This window comes from Astatotilapia calliptera, chromosome 15, assembly GCF_964374335.1.
Source record: "Astatotilapia calliptera chromosome 15, fAstCal68.1, whole genome shotgun sequence".
Lineage (NCBI taxonomy): Eukaryota > Metazoa > Chordata > Actinopteri > Cichliformes > Cichlidae > Astatotilapia > Astatotilapia calliptera.
The window spans coordinates 13,191,404-13,216,141 of record NC_137436.1 but is presented as its reverse complement, the minus strand read 5'-3'; the positions used below and the strand labels follow the sequence as shown (position 1 = coordinate 13,216,141).

Below are 24,738 nucleotides of genomic sequence, written 5' to 3'. Positions count from 1 at the left end.
ATGTTTTTGGGGCCCTCTCCGTCACATCTGTGTCAAGTTAGGACCTGTCAGTAACATCTGTGCTTACAGTAAACACAAGGGCAGAAACTTTTCTTGTTCCACATCCTTTTGAAAATGTTCTTTGGTCAGACTGTCACATATTTCTAGTCTTGTTCTCTAGCTGTTATTAAGTAGCACGTGACCTCAGCACTTTTTTTTTTTTTCTCTTCTGTCAGCACAACCGGCAGTAACACTGAGCCAGTAACTGGACCACAGTTTACTCTTCATACAGTAGCTTCCAATCAACAAGTTGAAACAGGAGTCGGCTGCCCAGTCGATACCACAACAGATTTGAGGATAATGCTGCTAAGCAACATTAGAAACCAGCCATGCAAATAACAGAAATGAATATCTCTCTGATCTCTTCTCCCACGCATGAGCAGGACTCGCACTCAATGTGTATTACTCATCTGTACTGTGTAACTTTAAGTTAAATGGGGATAGTGTGAAGATGGTCTAGTGCCAGTTTACCAGTATTATTTGAAGACTGTAGTTTAAATCTGCGGTAACTCGTATTGTATGTTCTGTTCAGGGTTGTCTTTTTCTTAAATTTACCTATATGATAAAACAGAAAGTGGGGGAGCAGCTCCCTCGGTGCAGAACAGAGCAAACATTTATGACAACAGATTGATGAAAGAGATTGAATCAGACATAGGAGGGTTGCAAAGTGGCTTGCAGATGTATTGCCTATGCTTTATATGAGATTTCCCATTTGGGTGTTTGGGGGATGAAGATGAAGCAAGCGTTGTGGGATGAGATCCATCTAAAGTCACACATTCAGCAAATGCCTGTTGCTAGGGGAAAATTTTTTGTATTTGTATTGTCTCCTGTTCCAGACAAGAGAGACCTGTCTGGAACAGGTCTCTCTTGTAAATGAGACATTATACATTTGCATAGAAGAAAACTAAGATACTCCAAGTATATTTTGTCTGTTATTAATGTTTTTTTTAATAGTATCAAAGCATTTTTATTTGTTACACACTTCAAAGGAAGCATTTGTTTAGTTTAGATGGGATACGGCTAATTTAATGCATTCAGTGGCATGAAAAGACCCAGCTGCTTTTGAAATTTGTAATTTGCCTAATCTGCAATTGTTGTTAGTTTCAAATGATTTGTGAAGTTTAGAAAAGTGAAGCTGTTATGGAAAGCTTTTACTTATTTATTTATTTATTTTAAGCAAACTTCACCAAGTGGAGTTTCTTCTCTTTAGAGGGATTTATATGATCAGGAAGGATTTTTCTGTTGGCTTTGAATGGCTCAGTGAAGATTGGCAAAGCTTCAGTTTGGGGCTTACGCCTAATTTTGGGCTTACTGGCTGCAAAACCCACAATTTACTTTATTATGTTATGAGACAGAGGGCTATAAAGAGAGAGAGGGCTGATTGAAGGAAAAGAGGAGGAAGACAGAGAAGACTTAAAGAGAAATGAAGGGACTGGAAAAGGGCAAAAAAAGGGAAGCATTACAAGGAGACAGACGGCTGACGCTTGTGGCGGAGGGGGGGTAGCGTTTGACAGAGAAGCGATTTTTCTTTTGGTACTGTAAATAATAGCCCCTGCTTGAGTTGGACGGCTTTCATGGCTCCTTTTGTGTGCAGTGACATCTTAGGTTCCCTAAGAGAGAAGAGGGCCGGAGAGGGCTCGGCTTCCAGGGTTTTCACTGGCACTGCGTATTAGCCCAATATGAATATGAGGGAAAATAAAGCCTCCACAGGTCAAAGCGATCCAGCCAATACACACTCATGGCTCTTTATCCTTCACAAACCCGCATGCCTGAACAGATGCAGATTGTGGCGCCTGCACACACATCAGCATTTCACCATCAGCTGTAGTCAGATGCAGACAGCTTTCCTCACCCCTCCTTTATCTTCGTCCGAGCAGTCGTGTTTTGGCTCGTACTTCTGACGAGAGCAGCCCAGCGGCTGACTTGTGGCCTCTGCTCGGTTTCGAACTGTAATTTAAAGCTTTTAATCTTAATCCCAAACACATGTACTTGCTAAGATGTCCCATTCATATTTATAGCAGGGGGCCTAGTATCAGTTTCTCGTAGTGAAAGTCCCGCAAAAAAACTTTACTCTAACTTTGTGTATTTTACAGCTGCCCATGTAAAGTGGTGATGACTTAACAAATTGGTTACTTTCATTCTTAGTATGAGTAGTTTTCACGGTTTTGTGAATACAGAATAATAATACAGAAGAAATGACGTGTCTGAAATGACGTGTCTGTCTCGAAAGTAACATTGAGACATACTCAGAGTGAGATCAGAATAGGAAGGCCACCAAACAAACAAAATGAAAAGATGATGATCTCATTAACATGTACTTTCCTTCACTTACATGACCGGAGGAAATCCCTGGAAAAGCTGCATGAGTGTGAATCACCTGCATAATGACATCACATCCTGTTTAATTTGTTCATTTGTAAACAAGAAGCTTAAGATAAGCAGGAAATGGTAGCGGGAAAGGAGGGGAGGGACATTCCTGCTGTTGCAGTTGTCCCTGCATCTCAGAATATCCACTCAACAACACCTAATAATCTCTTACTAGCCCCTCCAGACCAAAATATATTGACCTCTTAACGTTGTCCACAAGAAACATAAATTTAATGTAGTGTTCCTGGCTTGTGGACAGGCATGCCCAGTATTGGGGAGTGGGATATGACTTATTTCCTTTGAATAATCACACGGCTGAATAACACCCACGACTTCACACAGGATACATAGTTTAACTGGACCTACTTTTTTTGGTCCGTCATTATTAGCATATTAGCATCGCGTTAGACAAATTTAGCTTTTTTTATTGTTTCTTTTATTGTTGTAATTTTAATGTTTGTCTGGAACAGGTCTCTCTTGTAAATGAGACATTATACATTTGCATAGAAGAAAACTAAGATACTCCAAGTATATTTGGTCTGTTATTAATGTTTTTTGTTAATAGTATCAAAGTAAAATGCATATAAGCAAGCATTACTTTAACTATTAAGTACTGTTTTGACCATTAATCCCAGATTTTAATTATTAGTTTACTGACTTCAGTTATTTTAGTCTACTTTTCTGGGTTTGAGAAGCTGCCCAACACTTCAGCCATCGAAGTAGAATTAAAAGCTTTAAAAGCTCGAACGTGTCATTGTCTCTTCAGGTTTTAAAGTGCAAGGTGTGGTGTTCAGTTGCAAGGGCTTAGCACAGTGTCTGTGTGTTTTCCTGGTTGGAATAATGGCAGCCAGTTAAGTGACTCACATCAGTCCTGTTTGTGTGGTCATTGCTACAGTAGGTCACAGATAAGGGTTAAAACAATTGCTTGGGTTGTTTGATGTATGCTAGTAGTTTCTGCACATTCCAGTGTTCACTCAAATGTATTTTTCAGAAGATTAAGGTCATTAGAGTTGTGTTTTTAGTTGGTTTCTTATCAAAGGTCAGTGTTTACCACCATATGCGACTGCCGTAGCACCACGTGCAGTTTTGTTTTTCCTGGAAAATCTCAGAGCAGTAAAAAAGAAAAATGTGGAAGTAAGAAAGTGTGTGTGCTGGTTGGAGCTGCTTTATCAATCCCAGGAAGCCTCGCTACCAGGAGGCAGGAACAACAGTCACTGGCTTCCAGAAAAGGGACTTTCCTCCATCCTGCTCTGTTAGGATGCAGAACAATAACCAAATGACTTACGCACACACCATGACCACTGGCTTGGATATTTGTTGTGTGTGCTCATACAGACCTGTTCGCAGCAGGTTGCACTTCAAGCTCTAAACCATGAAATATATTTTCTTGACCTCTTTTTTTTTTTTTTTTTTTTAAGTAGTTTTACCTTTTTTGTGCCCTGACCTTGACCTCGAGCATCCCATAAACTGCACCGTTGAAAGTAACTCCAAGGAGTAAAGAACAACAAGGGGGCAGAACACGAGGCTCCAGAGTGCTGCTGTATGCGACGTGACCCACTTGTTGGTGTGTTTTTTGGGGTTAGATGAGGCAGCTCATCCTTGGGCTGCCCTCTTTTCTTTTCTTCCCTCTCTCCCTGAGCATCGGATCATGTCGCCCACCCACACTCCCGATTGTTATTTCACATTGCCCAGTCACCTCATCACCATTGCTTCTGTTCGGTCTCTAGGCATGTTGTCACAGTTTCACTGACGGCACCGCTCGCTTTTTTCCAATTTCTGTCACATGTGTCGCCTGCAGCGCTGGCAGCTCTCCAGTTCTTGCGGCGATTCCACACCGCAAAGTGAGAGAGGGGGCAGAGCGAGGGCCCGGCTGGAAAGAGGGAGAGCGACCAGTCTTGCAGCAGTAATTGGTCAGGAAGTGGGCTGCTTGGATCTACGAGCTCTTCTCTCCCAGTCTCCCCCCCCACTCCCTCCCGACTCCCTCCCCTCCCAGTGGGCAGTCAGTTCCGTTGCGTTTTGCTTCCATCTGTCCCCCCCCCCTCCACACCCGCCCTCGCTCTCCCTCTTCACACTCGGTGTCTATCTTTCTCTCTGAACTGACCTCATACTGTAGAAGTGTGGACCACGGACTGGGCCGCCTTGACGCGAAGCCTTACCTACCTCGTGTCAGCGTTTCTAAGAAGGTGTGAAACTTTCTAAATGGATCTAACCTGTGAAAGGATACTGGGATACCAGCAGCTCAGGAAAGGCTAATCGTAGAAATGGTCTGTCTGAGGTGAGTGACAGGTTATCATAGCCTCTTTGTGGATCAGTAAACTGACAAGGCATAGAGTTTGGCCTCTGGTTTTGGCTGCGTGAACTGCTTTGATAATTACTGTAAATAAGGTTATGCCTCAGTGTGTCTGCTCTCAGACATTACAGAACACCACGTTTTGTGTCGTTTCCTCCTTTTTAAAAGCCCAGGTCTTTATTTAATCATAATTGCAGACGTTACTCCTCCAAACCCAGTCTGGCCGGCAATTATACATCCCAAAGTTTCAATTTAGCATGACTCTAATAGCACGTTTTGCCAACTTGTCTAATTAGACTGCATGGCAGCCCGCTGTAGTTAGTTTCTGTTTCAGCTTGAGGGATGCTGACCATTATTTTTGTGTTTTTTAAATCTGCGATCCTGAATTTGCTGTATTATTCTCCCCTATCTTCTAAATGCCACTAGATCCAATTATAATAGATTTGTCATCATTTTCACAGCAGTTTGATTAGAAATGCGTTCTTAAAAAGATGTGGACACAGTGAGTGTTTGACAGTCAGCTTTAAATACAACATAAATCACATTTTACAGCTTGTAAGTGAAACATTGTTACTTTATATTGCGATGCAATAACACAGACACGCCACAGTGTTTGGTGTATGTGGGTGTGCGTGTGTATCTGAGCATATACTCGTGTGTTCTCCTTTGTGGTTTGTCCTCATTTGAGGTGCCCTAACTGGAGCACCCAGCTTCTGATGGGCACAGATTTAGACTTATATTTTTGCTTTCCCCCAGAAGAAAGTGAACTGACCCAATAAAGTTACAGTTAAAATCTCTGGCATGTGTAGCATGACTTTAAATATTGTTTAAATCTGTTTAGCAGTAGAGTACCTCTAGGATCATTTTTGATAGTTCAACAATAATACATTAACTTCTATTTAAATTTGTATATGTGGATCGCTTGTATATATGTGTATATTATTAGGCTTGTGTCATGCGTTTCCCTAATGTGAGAAAAATCCCCCTGTCTGGTCTCCTTTCCTGAGGCAGGACCCCCAGGTCCTGCATTTTAATCTGAGGCCAAACACCGCTTCCTCCTGATATCCGCCACACATGCTCTCATACTAGCTTAACGCACAATAACTCTGTGTATATACATGTAACACACACGCACTGTGGCCCTGCACATTACTCTCTCTTCTGTTTCAGAGCTTTATACTTTGTCACATTTTTAAGTATAATTTTCCTGTGAAAGATCGCTCAACAAATCTTGCTTCTTTTCATTTATCTGCCTTTTCTTGATGAAAATCCAAACATACTGAAAATCCCTCCTATCATAAATACTTTTCCAGAGTTTTGCTCAAACCCCTGGTGCCACCCAGCTCTATCATTAGCTGCGGCTGTTGCTGTTGACGTTGTTGTTCTTGACGTAAATGCTTGAGTTATTTCTGTGTCGCTGTTGTTGTTGTTTTGTCTGCTGGAATGGCGAAGACACTCCTTTGCTTTCCTGGACGCTCCTTCTCTGGCCAACTTTGAGGGATTCCTACTCTTATATAAGCTGTATCTGCTGCTTAAGTCAGATTTCTGGCTGGGATGAGGCAGAAATTCCTGAACTTGTTCTGGCACCGAGAATGGACTGCTGCAGCCTGAGGGAATACCATCCGAGAATCAGAAAGACTTATAAATCAGGAAGTGGGGGGAAAATCACCGCATCACTTTAGATAATCGGGATCGCAGATTCTGCTTTCCTGTTTCACAAAATTAGTCCTAACACAACAAATGCTAGAATTTCCATACATCTGTTCATGATTTATAGACCGTGTTGATGCGTGAGACAGGCAGGCAGTAACAGGACAACAACTTCTCACATCACAGGTGGTGTGTTAAGAACAGTCAGTCTGTGTCACTTCAAAATACTTAACTGGGATGCATGTGGGTCAGTTGTTGCAAAATCATGCAGTTCAGCTAAGCTTGGTTCAAATTGTCACAACTTTATTTTGTATACCTTTCAATTATAGTTCACATGTGTGAGAACGTTCAGTAATTTTCAGTAACGTTCAGTAATCTCTTCCCCATGTTGATGTTGCAGGGGACAACATCAAGCCTTCTATCTGCTTTTAGTCCACTTGTATGTAATATTGACCGTGTAGGTAGCATGCAGGCAAACAGTCCAGGTCGATACCAAAAGAGTTACTGCATTTGCCAGAAAAGCAGCAACAGAAAACTGGCAACACACATGGATCAGATGGCTGTAGCTGTGTACAAGCTGCTGAATGTTGACTGAGATGAATCTGATATCCCTGTGTCAGTGGTGTTCCTGCAGCATCATCATCATCATCATCAACCTGCAACATCATAATGTTGGTCCAGGATCAACATTGCAGCTGACCAATCATCTTGTTGTGATGTCATAGCTTTGCAATGCGGGGAAACGAGAAACAAAAGCTCTTGTTTATATAAAACGCTGTTCAAGGACAAATACTCTGCATTTTGAGTGTTTTTCTTTTTTATGTGATTTGTGCAACTTCATAAATATATTCTCAAGTTAGGTTTGCTTTAACCTAAATTTAGTTTGGCTCACTGGTGGTAGTTTTTAATATCATTAGCCAGCTTCTTGGCTAATGCTAATATGATTGTTGCAATGGTGATCCTGGACCAACATCACTTTGATGCTGTAGGAACAGGAACAACACCGACACCGGCGATATCATGCGTTGACTGTTAAGTTCAACTGTAATGTAACCACTTTGAGTTCCTGTTTGTTGTTTCTTAACATTAAGCATACACTAGTGTGGAGGAGCTGGCACTGTAGGTGGATTTGGCTTGTTATCTTGATTTAAGGCGGGTTCTGCTGTTTCTGGTGTCTTTGCTGAGCTAAACTAATCATCTGCTGGGTGCAGCTTTATTTTTCATGATTATATTGGAAGGGATCTTATTGTTACTGAGCTACATTAGATTTCCAAGATTGCCCCCTTAAGGTCTGTTAAAACAGAATTTCCCAATATAGTATTTGTTGCCTACATATCTACTCCTTGATAGATACTGACGCTTCTTGGAGCCATTACTTTAACTTCCCTGTGAACATTATATTATCCTCGCTACTGATTGCTTAGGTCCACTTCCAACAAGTTTTTGCTTCACAACTCTATATGCTTATTGGACCTATTGAACAGCTGCTATTACATGGAGAGGTTAAACAAGATTTGAATCAATATAAACATTAACATAACATCTGGAACAGTTTAAAACAGCGAACAAAGGCATCAGATGTTTTGCAAATGCCTCCAAATTACCTTTGTTTACATTCATGTGACAAAGCCCCCGAACAGCAAAGGGAAGTCAGGAGAGCTCAACCAACTTTTGGACACACGTTGCCCATTTCCTTTATTTCCAGCTGTGAGTAAACATTTTTCAATCCATGGAAATGATGTTTCCCTTACTTTGACCACATGGTTTGTTATTCGAACTGTGATGACAAAGGTCTCCTATGAAGACGTGTTTTAAGTGATAGTGATGCTGCTTCTGTTGGATATTAATTTCGAAGATATGTTGGATACAAAATAGATGATGAGAGACAGAAGATTTTTTTTTTTTCATCCTTTCGGGTGAAAAGGGACAACGCTGTCTTTTTAAAGGGTTAATGAATAGCTCTGGCGGCAAGAACAAAGGCTTTAAGTGTTTATGACAGAGTCTGTGAGTGGAAGAAAAGACTGTGTATATGTGTCTGCTGATGATCCATCTCAGTAATGACAAAGACAGACAGGGTCACACAGGGAGGGGGAAACTGTATATGAATGACCTCTCCACCCACTAACTCCTGTCATTAATCACGGTCGTTCCCGTCCTCTGAATCTGTTTCCCGCTGTATTCTCACTTTACATTTCCTCGTTACCACAGAAACATTCCCCCCCCCCCCCCCCCCCCCCCCCTCCCCGACTTTAAAATGTGAACAGCTGAGAAAATGAAGAAGCTGTCAGGCTATCAGAGTTGGAGATTGGACCTGGTTTCACACACATGCAAGCACAAATTCAGTCACCCACTGCCCACTGAAATAACAGCCATCAAATTAGTTGTCCGCCTCTCTCCGCCTGCAGTCCTTCCTCCTCCCTCCAGGACATGCAAAAGAGGTTTTGGAATTTTTGCTTTTTTTAAATTTCTGATTACACACTCACACAGTAAAACATTTTCAAGTGCCTCCGGTCTTTTAAGTCATGAGTTTACAGTGCTGTTGTGTGTGTGTGTGTGTGTGTGTGTGTGTGTGTGTCAGTAAAAGCTGATAAGAGTGTGTACGAACCTTGTGCCCTCCTCCAGTGTTTGCACTGCCCAAGTGTTATGAGGAATGGAACGGTTTATTGACAATAAGCATTTTCTTCCCTCGTTTCCTCCCCCTTTCTTGCTCTCTCACTGTCTTTCCACATGCCGCTCAACCATGGAGATGGATACCTCGAGGTTGCCATAGTGACCACTACAGCACAATGGCTCGAATTATCTTGGCAACCCCAAAAACTTTAATACTTACATCTCCTCTTAAAAGCGATGTCTACATTCCAGTGATAATCACACTTATTATAAAAGTTATACTGTTATTTTTTTAGTTAACATTACGCAAGGGAGGAGCATAAAGGGGGGCATCAGATAAGGAACAATGCGGCTGTAGGTTTCTGTCATCAGCAAGTCGTGCTTAGCTGAACTGAGGAGTTTCGAAGTTCCTGCTGCATGTTTGCCAAGCTGGAAGTGCTCGTCATGGACTGTGTGTGTGAGGGGTGAAAGGTAGCAGAGAGGGGGAGTGGCAGGTGGATAGTTTTGGATTTAGAGTGGAGCTTCAGGGGCTTCGTGGGTCAACGATCCCTCAAGTCATTAGAGAGAGGGGTCGTGCTTCTTTAGGTCTGGCCCTTGTGTGTTTGTGTTTGCGTGTGAGAATGAGAAGCAGAGAGAGAGAAAAGTCCAAGGGGGTCTCTATTTTAGTATTTGTGACGAGATGAGGTTGGCCGTTAGCAGGACCCCATGCTGCTTGGACCAGTCCTTATCATTTAAGAGGGACAACAAATAGGCAACATATTTGCTTTAGTGTGTGAAACTGATGGTCCATTGTCTCACGTGTGCCATCCTGATGGGACACACGGCATGTCCTGATTTATAAGCGTCCTGTGAACTTCCCAAGCTAAGTGTTGTGACATCCACAAGGGTTGCATGATGAATCTGTGGGATCCTAAGGAGGCAAGAAAAAGGACTAAATTCTGCTTTTAAAAAGTTGTTTGTTATGCAAAGCCTTTATTAAATTTAAGATTAAAGATCTTTTAAAAGTAGATGATGGGGAAAACAAATCAGTTCCCATAAGACATTAAATCTGCTGGTCACAACCTCTAACACAAATGTGTATGGAAACATTCTTACACAGAGCAAAAAAACCAAAGTTTGTAAATTATTGTCAGACTTACGAAACGTGTGCAGCAGCATGTTTAGCTCTTCTTAACATGCCTATGTTAACAAATCAGAATCATTCCAAACGAACAGGCTTTGCAGTCTGTGTACAATACCTACTATCTGAATACTGCTGAACCCAATTTCCTTACCTACATAAGAAAACATGTTCCCGTTCAGACGAGGTGGAGAAAGTGGTCACAATGTTGCAGGAGAGAAAGCTACAAAAATGTAAGGCAGGAAAACGGGAGAAAAAGCTAACCAAACAAACTGAAACTATTGTGTCCATGTGGAAAACAGCTTGAAGCCCTGACAGAAACGGCAAAGCAGTTCACAGTCGTGCACCAACTGTGCGCTGGATGGAGCAGGCTGTTGGAGATTAACCAATTGGATGTGTACAAGGATATCGACAGAGCCATAAGTAAGGAGATCAACCGATTCTCAGTTTGCAGCCGACTCTGACTTGGTGGTGTGCCTAAACTAACACTATGTTCCTTTTAGATACGGCTGTGTATTAAGCCTCAACACTTGTCATCTAATGATTAATGAGGTTTTAATAGTCTGAAGCAGGATTTACTCTCAATTTTTCACGTGTGTTTCTTGGAGTGTCCCTCTAAATTAGATGAGAGAATGATAAATGTTTAAGTTCCTGGAAGGAAGGGGGTTATTTTCACTTCACAAAAACATTTGTGTATGTCCACAGAAACACAACTCCAGCTTTTATCCTTAACCAAATATTCCAGCATTTTGAAATAGATTTTTATTAAAAACATCCTTTTTCAGCCATTGTGTTAAAGCAACATTAAAAGGATATTCCAGCCATTAAAAATGACAATGCTATACAGTTGAGGAGACTTAATGTGAATGATTAAAATTAATGATATCATTTGATTTAGCCCCTAATCATTACTCAGTCCAAAAAAAGTCTAAGATCCAAAAGATTTTTTTTTTTTTTAAGAAGACCCTCCCACCTACTAACTACTACACACCTGCAGTTTGATATGAAGGCTTTCTGTTATACCCAAAACATATTCATCCTAACGATCTTAAAGTTTTAGAAACTTTTTAGAAACTTTAGACTGCTTCACAGCCCGCAGACGACATGATAGAGTGGAAAAGTATAAAATCAAGTTTAACATGGCATCCACTGTCCACATCCTTCCTCTTCTGAGATTTTGTGTTCTCGTTCCCTCCAGCCTTTCTCTAATCTGGGCACAATGAGCCGTGCGGTGGACGAGGAGCTTTTGTCTGAGCCGGCTCGCAGCCTATTGATCAGTCGTAACCCCCTCCCCCCTCCTTGTAACGTGCGTATATGAGTGTGATCTGTGGAGCTGTGCACTAACAACAGCAGTTCAGCTGCCCGCTGAGCGTGATGGACACGCGCGCACACACACAAAAAGGGTGCCGCCTGGCCTACAATGCATTGCGGACCATGCTAAAAGTTTTATTTTGCAGTACAAGTGTAAAAGAACGGGGAGAAATAAAGTAGGGGAAAAGATAAAAGAAGGAAAAGGGGAGAGGAGGCACTTAATGTGGAACTCCCAGCTCCTTATAATTTGCTGCAGGAGAGAGAAAGCAAGGGAGAGGAGGAGTCAGGGGGAGGGGAATACCCAGCGGGGAGGGAGCAGGAGAGCAGAGGCCATTCACTCCGACACACACACACAGACTCTCTCATATGCAGGCACACACATGAACTCTTATAGACACACACATGAACAAAATAGATGCATTGCCACAGAATAGAGGGAGGGAGAGAGGCATTCAGAAGGGCAGGCAGAGATCCTCGGCCAGCTGAACTAGAAGAAAGAAAAGAAAGAACATCAGCCTGAGGAGTGTGTTCAGGAGAAAATCCAACCTCAGTGTTTGTACCTCTGTGTGTTTTAGTGGAGCGGACTGCATGTTGGATCCCTGGAAAAAGATTCACAATGACTGGGAAAAATTTGGAAAACTAGGAGATTAAAAAAAAAAATCCAGACTGTGCTGGGAATACTGTTGGAATAATCTGAATATGTGACTCTTGTTGGAAATCCTTCTTTCATTTCTGAACCCATTTGTCAACTCATTCACTTGCATTTTGTTAAAGGGAGCGCTAAATCAAAATGCCTACTGGTAAGCAGCAGCTCTTTTTTTATTATTCATGTCTAATCTATTCTAAGTCAACTTAAACACATTTCCCAAGAGTTTATCTATTTTATTATTTTATTTATGAAGTGATGGGACTGGATTTTGCATGGGATTTTCACATCTGCACATCTCTTGACGGGAATTAAAACCACGTTCTTGTTGAAGAATATCTGGGTTATGTTTCCATTTGGTGAAATGAAATCTGTGGTGAACATTTGTTTGGTCAGCAAACTCAAAAAGTATAACAGCAGCCCTTTTCAAGTGGCAACTGGTCAAACATCAGACAGCGAGATATGATTACAAGGTATGCTTACTGGCCTCTGAAGGCTTGCTTGTTTATGCTCTTGGGTCTTTTGCTGGGTGTGTGTAATATTTGTCCACAGCTGACAGCGCTGCGTGAAGTGTATTTGGAGCGTTGGTCTCTTGTCAGCGCTGTTCAGTTAACGCCGTCTTCTGCTTGTTGTCCTCACCTCTGGCTTTGAGTGAAGCATGTTTGTTTTCTCGCAGACGTGTTGAGTTAAACTTCTTGTGATGCTGAGGTGATGGTGCGCACACACACACACAGCCTTTGGTGTTCTTTTACAGTGGTTAGAAATTGTATTTACTTGTTGGCAATTACAAATAGAGATCTGCTGCTGCAGAACATTACAAAACTTTGTGTGTTTATTTACCAAAGTAGATTTTCACCGGTAGCTACATTCAAAGCATCAGTTCAAATCCACATGTAAACTACCTTTTAAATCATTTTCTACTTTGCTTGTATATCCTCATGTCTCTGAAAGCCAACACATGTCTCAGTGTCCTCTGACCCCGGGTGTAGGTTGGACTGAGTGTTGAGATGCCATTCTACAGCCTGTGACCCAAATTAGAGCCTTGAAGACAGCAGTTGGGGGTGAGGCTACAAATGGGCAAAAGGAAGAGGAGGGGGAATAATTACTGTTTAGAGCAAACTCTTTGGTTTAGAGGTGCAGGAGACAATGGACCCCTCCGTCGTCCTCCTTGCACCCTGCTTGTCCAGTCATCTGGTCAGACATCTGCCCCCATCCAATCATGAGCACTTGGCACAAGGCGCTAGAGGCACACAGCGGCTGGACGGGTGGAGGTTCGGGGCAATTTAAACAAATGAGATCTCACGGTTCATGTAGAAAGAGATTGAGAACTGATGAATCTTTGCAGAAAGCAGGCTGAAATCCAGCTAGGTCAGAGAATGAGGCTAGTGTGTCACTCTCATAGGGAGTTGAAGGGCGTGTGCGGCAAAGGGTCGCGTGAGTGTCCCAGGAGTGGGTGCGACACTGAGTGTCTGAAAATAGGGATGGGTTGTTGGTGAATGCTTTTCCCACAGCTAAACACCGGTGCTGTCAACTAAAAGCACACTGCACATTCCTCAAGTCCGCAGTGTCGGTAACAGAGAGTCTCGGCTTTTAACTCGCATCTTGTAAACATGGAGATACAATGTGTTAATCTGTGTACATAATGTGTGTAAATGAACCTATGTGTGGTGGCTGTTTTAATCATTTAAAGGGTTTTATGTAATTACGTGAAAGAAGAAGGCATTTGTTTGTAATTATCCTGCCAGCTGTGTGTGTTGACTTTGACTTTAACCATTTTCGTGAGGCCATGAAACCCCAGGGGTCTGCCGAGTCACAGATCGAGTTCAAGCTTCAGGCTTTACCAGCGATAACGTGCAAAGTGATGTTTTAAATCTGGCTGGCGGATGTGCACAGAAACACATTGAAGAAAGAAGGCTTCATTTTCCTCCATCAATCCTCCAAAGTGTCTGCATTATAACACATGTCCTGGTCATTGTTGGTCCATTGGGAAGCTGTTCAGTGGAAACCCCACCCCATGTCTCAAATCCCATCTTTCGCCTCACTCTGTCTCTCCCACCTCTGCAATCCCCCACCCCTTTTCTTCCTCTGCTCTCTACATTTGTTTGACTGCAGTGTGAAATCCAGGCTGACACTTTAAGGTCCTTAGTGTCAGTTGAAATCAAGTCTACGTCTCTATCAGAAACAGAGGTTGACCTTAAGTGGACGCAGCGGAAGATCGGGAACCTCTCCATAGCCTGTAAAAAAGATGAAAGAATTTGGTAGATTGGTTTTAAAATGGAGATAAAATGTGTTGGTTAAAGTGCCACAAAAGGCAGGATTCAACATGGGAGCGAGAGTGGGAAATGGAAAAGAGAAAAAGCAGTGGAGTGGGTGTTTTTCGACCTTTGGCCTCTCTTCTCATCTTTTCTTCCTACTTTCATTCCTCTGGGATCTCTCCTCCTCGTTTCTCACTCTGTTGCAGTCGCACAAGTCTGATTGCTTGACGACTTTACAAAGATGCTGCCAAAGTGAAGACCACTGGGCTGCTTTACTTCCATCTTGCCTTTTACATTCTCGTCACTCATCATAGCATATCCTGGATTTAGTTACGTTTTTAAAGTCCTTGGATACCAGAAAAATGCAACGTCAGCAACAGACTGCATGGCATTGAACTCATTTGCCATCTGGTAGGCTTGGTGAAGAATAAACAAGAACACACACGAACAAACAGCTTTGATTGAAGGCTTTTTGAGATGTGCAAAGTGTGTGGTCAAGTCATGTCTGGTGCGCTCACTCCTGTCTTCAAATTCTGGTTCTTTACAGGTAAATATTTTTCTGGTGAACTTGTACAGATTCATTTTAAACCCTCCCACAGCTCCAACAGTACGATGGTTGGAATATAGTCTTGGCTATACAAGAGGAAAGCTGCATTTATCGGAGTATAAGTGCTCTGAGCGTGAAAGGCAAGTGTTATGAACACATGCGCTCCAAAAGCAAATATGAGCCCAGGTGGTCTGCAGCCATGTGCTATATGCATGCTGGTCAATGTGTATTTTTACATAGTAAAGTATATACTTGCAGAAGCATGGTTTGAGCCTGTAGGAATGTAATGTGCAGCTCATATTTAAACACAGCGAACTTGGCCGACTTATTTTATGAGCTGCCAAACACATTCAAAGCTTCAATGCATAATAGAAGGAGGGAAGAGAAGAATGACAGGAAGGGAGAAAGAAAATGGCCGGAATTAGGAGAGGGGTAGGATAGTTGTGAGAATTTGGTGAAAATGACCTAAATTGGGGGGGAAAGGAGTGAGCAAACAAATGGAAGCAGGAATGATTCAGAGGGTTGGGAGGGGGATGCAGCCTGAGCTTATTGATATGCCCAGTCTCTCCATGCTGTCGTGCTGCAAATGACCATGTTGATGCCTTTTTATCTGTGTTAATCTTTAACCTTTGAATCATCCTCATAAAGCAGGTGGCTTGGAGCATTTTCTTGAGGGTTGTGAAGTGGCTGTCTTTGCTTGTAATGAGTTTTGGCTCAAGTTGGCTCTAAGGAAGGTGGTTTGATCGGGATACTTTTTGTCAGGAAAGAGGAAAGGGATGAATGCTACAAAGCTACTACAAACCTTAATTTGTTTTCAAAACCGTATTCTGTTTTTGGTGAATTTATTTTTGACTTTTCAGAAGTTTAGTTCATTTTCTAAAGAAGTCCGTTTGTACTTTCTGCCTCTGCATTCCCATAAGGGTCTCATTTGTTGAAATATTGCTGCGGACTTGCATGCAGAAATAAATTTGTGAACATCTGTGTGTGTGCATAAACAGATCTTTGTGCACATGTGGCCTAATTCACAGCATACCTGCCTTTTTTTTTTTTTTTTTTTTTGTTTGGCACTTTGTTTCCCCTCCTACGTGAGTCCCCCTCTCACTCTGTAAGATTGCTTTAACTCACACCAAACCAAGCTAGCCATACCAAGTGGGTATTTTCCATATGTCCAGTTTTTTGTTTAAAAAAAAAAAAAAAAATCCCCTCTTTCGTATTCACATGCCTGTGTTTTATTGCTGAGGGATCCTCCCTGGAAGTAGCATGGCGGCTTTGTTTCTGGAATCCCCAAACTGCTGCGCTCAGTTAACTACTCGTGTACAAACCCAGTGATTAGGGATACCACTTAACTTAAAATAAACAATGTGAATTGTTTTTCACTCCAGAATCTGAAGATGACATAATACTTTCAACTTGTTTACCCCTTGGAGGTTCACATGTCCTTTACAAAGCACTCACATAGCTGTTTGTGCCTGCTGAGCTACTTGTAAGGATCCTGAGGGCCATAAAGAGAGAAGGTTGCTAACAGCTGTTTACTGACCTCTCCAGAACAAAGAACACTTCAGGTGACCATAAAGTGTGTTACTGAAGTTGAGTGCCGCATGAGTCATTAAACCTAGCTGGACTGGTAGTGAGGCTTGTCTGGCTAACTTTGTAAATGGAGCAAAACTGGCACTGTGGCGGGTTGTCATGAGCATGTGAATACACTCTGTGTTTTGATGTGTGCTAGTGGCAGTCTAGTGAATGTGATTGATTCCACAAATTTGGATTTTAAATGGTCTTAATGCACGTTAATGAGGAGAAGTGGTGTTGACTCCTTTATACTTTGGAGTAAAGTGTTTTTGACCACTTCAGTGCATTTTACAAAGTAGACAACAGGCAGTTATGCTATCCAGATTTACATCTTCCTCAGTATTGCTTGTTAAAAATAATTATTGAGACTGTTTAGTTAGTTATATGGTTCCTTGCCATAAAATATTTAACAGATATGTAAAAGTAGATTTTATGTTCTATGAAACAATGAGTTAGTGAAGTTTACCTGATCTTCAAGAGCAGAACCGATTAAGAAAGGCTCTTCTTTGTTTCGCTTCTGACTTCCAAGTTACTGACTTGGTTCCCTCTCCATTGTTGTCATTGTTTTGGTCTCACAGAGTCATACTTATCCATAACATAAGCTGCTTTTTGCATGCGCTGCTACACGCAGACATATTATGTCAAATTCAGTTCATTCTGTCCTGCAGAAACTGAAAAGAAACGGAGAGACTGAGATGGTCCATTTCCCAAGTTTCTGCAGGGTTGAGGTGGAGATTGACCATGAAAAACTATTTTCATGGTCAGTAATTTCTGATAAGTTTAATAGTTTATATGGGGCTCATTCACCACTAAATTGCATGTGAAGAAAAAAATGTAAATAAAATCCAGATGAACGGGATTGTTTTTAATCATTTTATAATACCACCATTGCATTCTTTAAACAGTAAAACACAAAATGCGACTCATTGTTTTTTACCACTGTTTCTTTTTACTGTGTCTGCACAGTTTTCGGTCTGCTTCCTTTTAGTTGTTGCTGTCTGCCTTACAGATGGGTGTGATGGTCAACATATTAAGAATAGCTGAATTGTAAAGCACCCCTCAGCTTCTTGTGCCAGGGTGCTTTACAAAGTTTAAATGAAAGCCAGAGATTGAAGCCAGGTTGCTCCGGCACTCACTGACTCTCTCTCCCTCTGCTCTGGCAGGAAACTTGGCCCTCACACACTAGCCTAATCCTCATATGCACAGACATTTGACACACACACAGAGGAGACACAGTCCCAACCTGCATGCTTAGGACCATAATTAGAGATCATTTACAAGGATCAAGTTGAACATAATCTGGACAGGAGGTAACTAAAGACTGGCCATCATTGGTGTGTGTGTGTGTGTGTGTGTGTGTGTGTGTGTGTGTGTGTGTGTGTGTGTGTGAGCCATTTCACCCAGGAAACGGACAGGGTGTGCCCCAAACATGAAGCTGGGAGGTGGTAAGGAGGGGTTGGGCAAACACACGATGGGGCAATCTTCTCTGTGATGTTTGGGTTTCACTCCAAGCTTGGCTTCTCTGTATTTGCTCTCTTTGTATGTTTGCGCATGAGTGTGCGTCTGTGTGTATGGGTGTAGGTTGCACGTGTGCGCACACTGCCTGACCATATCTAGCTGCAATGGCTGGTGTAAGGACCATTAAGTTATGAGCTTAGTTAGTCTTATCTTTGGAGTGATAAACCTAATGCATTTTGTGTGAAACATGCACACACATTATAGATACACATACATTAGCAGCTGTGATAAGAAACGATGTATCACAGATTTGTCAAAGTGCAAAGAAAACTGTCTGTTACCTATTAATGGCGAGATGTGTTATACAACCCTTTGGCCATTGTGTATGGTAACTTGAAAGCAGGGCGCTGTTTATAAAAAAGCCAAGGCCCTTTGGTTTTTCTGTGAATTGTTTTTGCCCAGCAAATTCTTTTTCTACTATCTGATGTTTTCGTTAGGGGGGGGGGGAGTCAGGTTTGGCACTGCAGAAATTTGCATGGACACACATGCACAGGGAATCTGTTCCAAACTTGTCTGAGGGAAGTGCAGTTTCATGCTCCTTCAGTTTTTGGGCGCTCCAGATCCTTCCTGTTTTTCTTGGCACACTAGCGGAGCAAAATTAAAAGTAGAGAAAGATATGATGGAGCTCATTAGATCTCATTGTTGGGTTTTTTTGAGAGGTGGATTTAGAAAACTGGCTTGACAGCGTGAGGAAACATATGGCTGATAATATCGCACGGCTTAAGTGATTTTTCTGACTTAAAGCTCTTGTTTGTATCTGTTAATAAAGGATCAGATAAACGTGTCACGGGAAAGGTGTGTCGCAAGCATTATGAGACATTATCAGCAGACCTTGCAGTCCCTACAGCTTCACAGGACTCTGTAAGCAAATGTGCTTATTCAGTTGCATTTCCAGGTAAATTCTGACGAACTTTCAGTCCCAGGAATTTTTTTTTTTTTCCTTTCAAGGAACTGAAAGATTCCTTCAGACCTGTATGGGGGGTAAGGTCTGTACACAATGTTGGACGTCTGAAACTTTCGGTGACAGATGATCACACTTCCCATTTGATGTGTGTTTGAAAATCTGAAAGGCAGAAACATTAATTTGCTCCCAATTAGAGATCATTATAAAGAGATGACGGATGATATATTTTGAAGCGGCTCATAGCTAGGCTATCTCTTTTATTTCCATCCATGCCCAATGTATTTCTTGCAGAGTGTGTGTTATCTAATTCTTGCTAAATGAAACTGACTTTTAGCTCTAAATTTTAGAGCTAAAAGTCCCCACAGAACTGGATGGCTTTCAGAAGTGCGTACAGACATTTATCTTGCAAATGGAAAATGTGTCCAAAAAATCTGAACCTTGATCCAGTAAAGTTACATACAGGTTCAGTATTGATGTTATAAAAGCTGCTCCAGTGTGATCTTCTTATCACGGGACCAGTCTGACTAGTGTGCAGCCACCAAAGGGGGAAAAAAAAGCTGTCGCTGTAACTAAAAGCGTCCGAGGTACCTGTGTGAAAGGTGAGAGAGCGGGTTTTTACCAGGATTCTTTGAGCTTGTTCTCAGGTTCACGTTTCATGTTTTTGAACCTGAACCTGTGATCTCTGAGCCTTTGAAGTGAGATGGGCTTAGGGTGAGTAGGTGCTACTGGCAGCAAGCGAGCTACGCTGTCCTGAACGGCGCTGGATATCATTGTTGCCACAACATGGCAGCTGCCGGTTCACTGGTGCTTCTAGCTTTGATGGTGTCAAACCCCCACAGAGCTGTTATAAGGCTCTTGCACGTTCTTCCCTTTGCTTCATCACATTTGTTCTCGGTTGTTGCCATCAAAGCCTTTCTGTGAAGCAAGACCTTGGAAACTTGGAAGGCTTCTGTCTGATACGCTGCATTTGTGGTTTCACTTCAGCTGCCCTGACTGTGGGGCCTTGGGAGCTGGTAATCATATCTTTAACGCAAACACAAGGTCTTGAGCCAGTTTGGCATGTGCTGGATGCCAAGTAGACTCCTGTAGGTACACGCAAACACACAAACTTGTCTGCCTTGGAAATAGGGGTTTCATTCATAACTGTAAGTGGCGTGCTTTCAGCATTACACTGGTAATCTTTTTGTATTCTTGCAAAAATGTCTACTCACACAAACATAAAATCCTCGTCTATGCAAATAAATAAGAATTCAAAGGGTTGTGTTTCCTGTGGTTGTGTATGTTTTCTCATCTGGAATTGGAATTACTGTCAGCTCCTTGTGAGTCAAAGCATTTCTTTGGATACAAGTGGGGGCAAATCTGTGAAGGTTGGTGATGGGTGGTCAGTTGGCCCGTGGTCAGTAGGAATGTAAGGAATCGGGATGCTAAACGGAGACTGTGAAGAGTATAAAAGTCGTAGTGTTAAGTGTTTAAAGAGGGCAGCACAGCCTTTCAACTGAGTGAATATAATCAGAATTTTAGTGTAGGTCAGCGATTGAGTTTTTTTCCCCATGAATATTAATTTAGACAGTTTTTTTGAACTTCTTCTGTATAGTGTCTATTATGTCCATCCTTGCGGCTTAAAGTTTCCGATTGGGATTCTTCTTTTAAAATCTTTGTCCGAAAAGAGGACGTTGTATGCTGGAAAGAAGTGAAGACCACAGAGTGTGCTATCTTGGTTTATGAAAATAAAATCTGATTATTTTGTGTGACTTATGCTGGGGCATGTTGTACGACCTGTTCAATGCTGTGGCTGTGTTACCATAGATTACTTAAGACGGATGATGATACACAAATGAGGACGTGCAGTTTTGAACTGTATTATTAAACACCAAGACAAAGTACAGTGGTTTATGTAATGTATGTCTAGCTTTTACATCTCTGGTTCTCTTCTGTCCAGGGTAAATAGAAAGTCACCCAAAATGTAATTTCGATCAGGCATTCAACCCATTTGCACCACAATCTTTGGCCAACTCACTGACAATGCAATGCCATAAAACTTAAACCATGGCATTTTCAGTATTTTTTTCTAACCAGACTCCATGGAGCCCTCAGCAGTCTTCCAAGTCAGGGGCTTGATTGTAATAAATGAGGAAGTGTGTGAGTGTGTGTACGATCTACTGTTGTTGTCCTTCTTTTTCTTTTGGGGGCATCATCATCATTATTATTATTATTATTATTATTATTAGTATTATTATGGCAAAGCCAATATCTAGGACATGAACACAGAGCAATATGAATGTAATCTTAGCACTGGTGAATTAATGAGAATCTCTTCCTTTGCTTGATTTTCCTTCCAGACGATTACAGCTACCTACCTGATGCATTGCCTCCTGTTCCTGAGGTCCCGGACACCGGGTCAGTCCTGAGCTCCGTTGACATCCCAGCTCGCTGCCTCCGCAACCCAGCCTTCCGCCACGCTTCTTCTCGCTACTGCTCCGCCCTCAGCATGGACTCCTCTCCCGACAGCGCCGAAAGGCCCATCAGCTACAGCTCCACATCCTCCTCTGCCTCCTCCAGGGACAGTCACTGCTCGTTGGGCAGCCGCACAACTCTTGTCGCTGCCCCGCACTGTAACCCCATGACCGCAGACCGGGACTCTGGGGCGATTCGGTTGGAGCTGGTCCCTGCGAGGCAACTGGAATGCAGAGAGGAAGATGACAGAAATGATGGAGCAACGGACACAGGGACAGGGCAAGGAAGATACAGCAGTGGACAGACTCCAACTGAAAATTCAGAGCCTGAGCTGAGCCCAGAAGGAGGGGAGCGGGCGAAACAGGGACCAAGAACATATGTGGACCGGGTGGTGCAGGAAATACTGGACACAGAGAGAACCTACGTACAGGACCTACGTAGCATTGTAGAGGTAAGGGACTAGAATTCCAAATAATATATAACTTGGCTACACAACATGACATGTGAAGGAAATTGGAAACAGAAGGATCCTGCACATGCACAGAAACTTCAAAGCTTCAGAGTATTAGCATATTTGGCAGAACATCAAACAAAGAGAGAGATGTGGAAAAAAGTTAGAAAGACTACAACTATTTTTTTTTTGGGGGGGGGGGGGGGGTGGCAAGTTATTGGTGTGTCTTACTAAAATATATATCAATTATATATAAAATGATTATTATTAGATAGTTTTTACCGATTTCTCCCTTTTCAGACATGTTCAAGCTTACTGTTGCTCAAGGTGGCGAGGTAATTTATGTCTCTGGTCTCAAACCAAGGGATCCAGCCACCTTAATGGATTATAAAGGCGATCTCAGGGGTCCTGAAATGAATAAAGCCAAATAAAGGACAAATTTTATGTAGTTTTACTTAAAAAAACACATTTTTAAGATGTATTTTTGGCGTTGTTAGACTTATTTTTGATAGGAGAGTAGAGAGAGAATAACAGCAAAGCAGAGAATAGGGAATTGAGTGAAAGAAGTGCCTCCTGACACAGGCAATCATTAAGTGGATGTCAGTCCAGTGACTGCCTGACCCTGATCTCTTCAGGAAGGCTTTAAATTGCCAGATAATACATATTTAATGCACGTGACGCATACTGCTTGGTGCCTTCTGGAAAACTTTAATGCAATAAGGTCACCAGCCAGAGTTTGGGCGAGTTACATGACACCAGCGCCTTTTGTGCTGCACACAGAGGCACACACATACTGTATGCACACACACTCGAGCTAATGCACTCGTTTGTGTGTGTGTCTGTGTGTTTGGCTGGCTTTGAACTGCAAGGATACACCTTGCCTGTAGTCAGTATCTGAGTGGCTTTGTTAAGGATTGGGTGTAGAGCTTTTTATCAAAGGTTGCTCTCTTTGGCCTCTCCTGCCTTTTGGTTTCTGTATTCAGCTCTATGTAAAACTAAAAAATTCACTGTGTTGAATGTATGTGGTGCATGTTGTATCCTGCAGCTTTATTATAAAGTGGTGGCTTGCAATCTTCATCCACTTTTTCCCACATTGTCCGCCCTTGGCGAGCTGTCGATTCATAGGCCAAAGTGTCTGTGCATGTGTTTGTATGTCTAGGTTGTGTTATTTTGGCTTTGGAGTGCACAATGGATCCATCATCACGCATATTTTTTTTTTTTTTTTTTTTTTTTGTGATATGTGTTTTTGGTGTTTCACTCCTGATATTCCACCCTCTCCGACTCCTCCTCCTCCTATCAGAGGTGAGGAAATGGGATAGAGGGTGAAAATAGGAAAAGGGATTTAGCTCCAAGATAACAGTATCCTAAGTAGGTTAAGAAAACACTGAACAGGGCTTAGAAGCTGCACTTAATAACCCTCTACTGCTTCTACTACTGCAGCCCGCCGATTGCCATCAGTGGATCAGACCACCCAGCACTCAACCACACTTGCATTTCAAGAAAGCTAATTTGTCACTAGCACTTTGGAAAAGACACATGCATTCAGCCTTACTTTACCTTTTTAATGACTGTTTCAATGAGTGCATCGGGGATGGATTGCACTGATTGTATATGTGTGAAAAGGGCTTTTAACATCACAGTTAACCTACAGTGAAGAGAAAAGCACAGCTAGCAGCCACCACAAGCACAGCAACAGCTCATCAGTATTCAGCACTGTCCTGCATCATTAGCCATCTTGCATTTCAATAATCCAATGCTGCTGTAGGAGGGTGTGACGGCCTTAACACAAATATTTACCCAGACTCCCCTGGGCTCAACTGTGTTTCATCTTTCTGCAACTTTGCAGGCTTCTTTTTTTTTTTTTCTTCTTTTTTTTTTTTTTTTAAATGCTCCTTAAGTGTTGTTAAATTGGTGAATATGATGTTTGTTTGCATGAGCCTAAATCCTCATTAGCCAACAATGTCACGATCCGGAAATGATCCGGGAACATCCCTTTTCTGTCGTTTGCCCTCATCAGTGTCTGGAGAAACGGTTTCCCACTGAAGGGCAGAAGGACAACTTTGGTTTTTTTTTTTGCGTGTGATTGTGGAAAAGGAGTGTGTGCTTGAGGAGATTAATGGTTAACACAATAAAGTTATTAAGCTTGCACATGTGAAGCCTGATGCTTAGCAGGAAGTGAACCCTCAGGTGTGTGTCTGTGAACGCTTCCCGTTGTTGAGCCTGCAGAGGCTTTGGCTGAGTGTGATGAGTGAGCGGGTCAGGCCAGGTCAGATCTTTGACCCTGTGGCTAATAAACTATCAGTTTACACATTACTGCCAACATCAACAAAATCTTAACATGACCTCTTTATGTGACCTTAGACATAATCACCGCCTTCCCTTTTAAGCACGATTTCTTTCTGTATCTCAAATCCTTGCCCTAAAACGTTGCCTTAAAGCTCTTGCAAAAACTCGTACACTCTTTACATCCAGATCATTTTTCCAGTTGTTTCTGTTTTTCTATGCCTTTGCCTAACCAAACACAGTTTAATGGATTGCAGCTCAGACTTGAGCTAGTTAAACTAATAATGAATAAATGCATAAAACAATACTTGGAACAGAAACTCTTAGCAACCGACTGCAAATTAGGCCGACGGGAGAGAACATTAAAAAAACAAAAAACCAACCTCTCCCTCCCTGTCTTTGGTCTCTTAAAAACACACAAGTATTGTCTGCACTGAAATGGCGAGTTGTGTTTGTGCATGTCGAAGGCAGCCTGGCGCTTTTCTCAGTGTTGTAAGATTTTCCCAGTTTCAGACAGTAATGTGGTTTAAAAGCACTTTTTCTATTTCTATGTGCTCGTAGCTTGAAGGGACAGTTCACCCCAAAAACAAGTTAATATATTTTTCCCCTTCAATTCAATCTATATTGTTTTAGCGGCCTTCTTTGAGATGTTGTTTGTAGAAATGTCTGCCATCTCCTGGATTTAATGGAGACGGATTAAACTGTTACTCAAAGCACCAAAGAA

The 24,738-nt window shown here is 42.1% G+C and overlaps 1 protein-coding gene across 3 annotated transcripts in view; it reads left to right on the top strand.

The window, feature by feature from the left end:
* The window catches only part of LOC113037150 (pleckstrin homology domain-containing family G member 1), a 58,549-nt gene that overhangs the window by 15,074 nt on the left and 18,737 nt on the right, over positions 1–24,738 (top strand). Inside the window, exons 1-2 of one of the 3 annotated variants that reach the window (XM_080289630.1) lie at positions 4,475–4,681; positions 21,166–21,731. In XM_080289630.1, the coding sequence (XP_080145756.1) occupies positions 21,315–21,731 (417 nt within the window). In that variant the 5' untranslated portion in view covers positions 4,475–4,681; positions 21,166–21,314. Of the gene's footprint in view, positions 1–4,474; positions 4,682–11,719; positions 12,188–21,165; positions 21,732–24,738 lie in introns of those variants that run through there. The other 2 variants (XM_026193901.2, XM_026193900.2) reach the window with 2 other exon arrangements.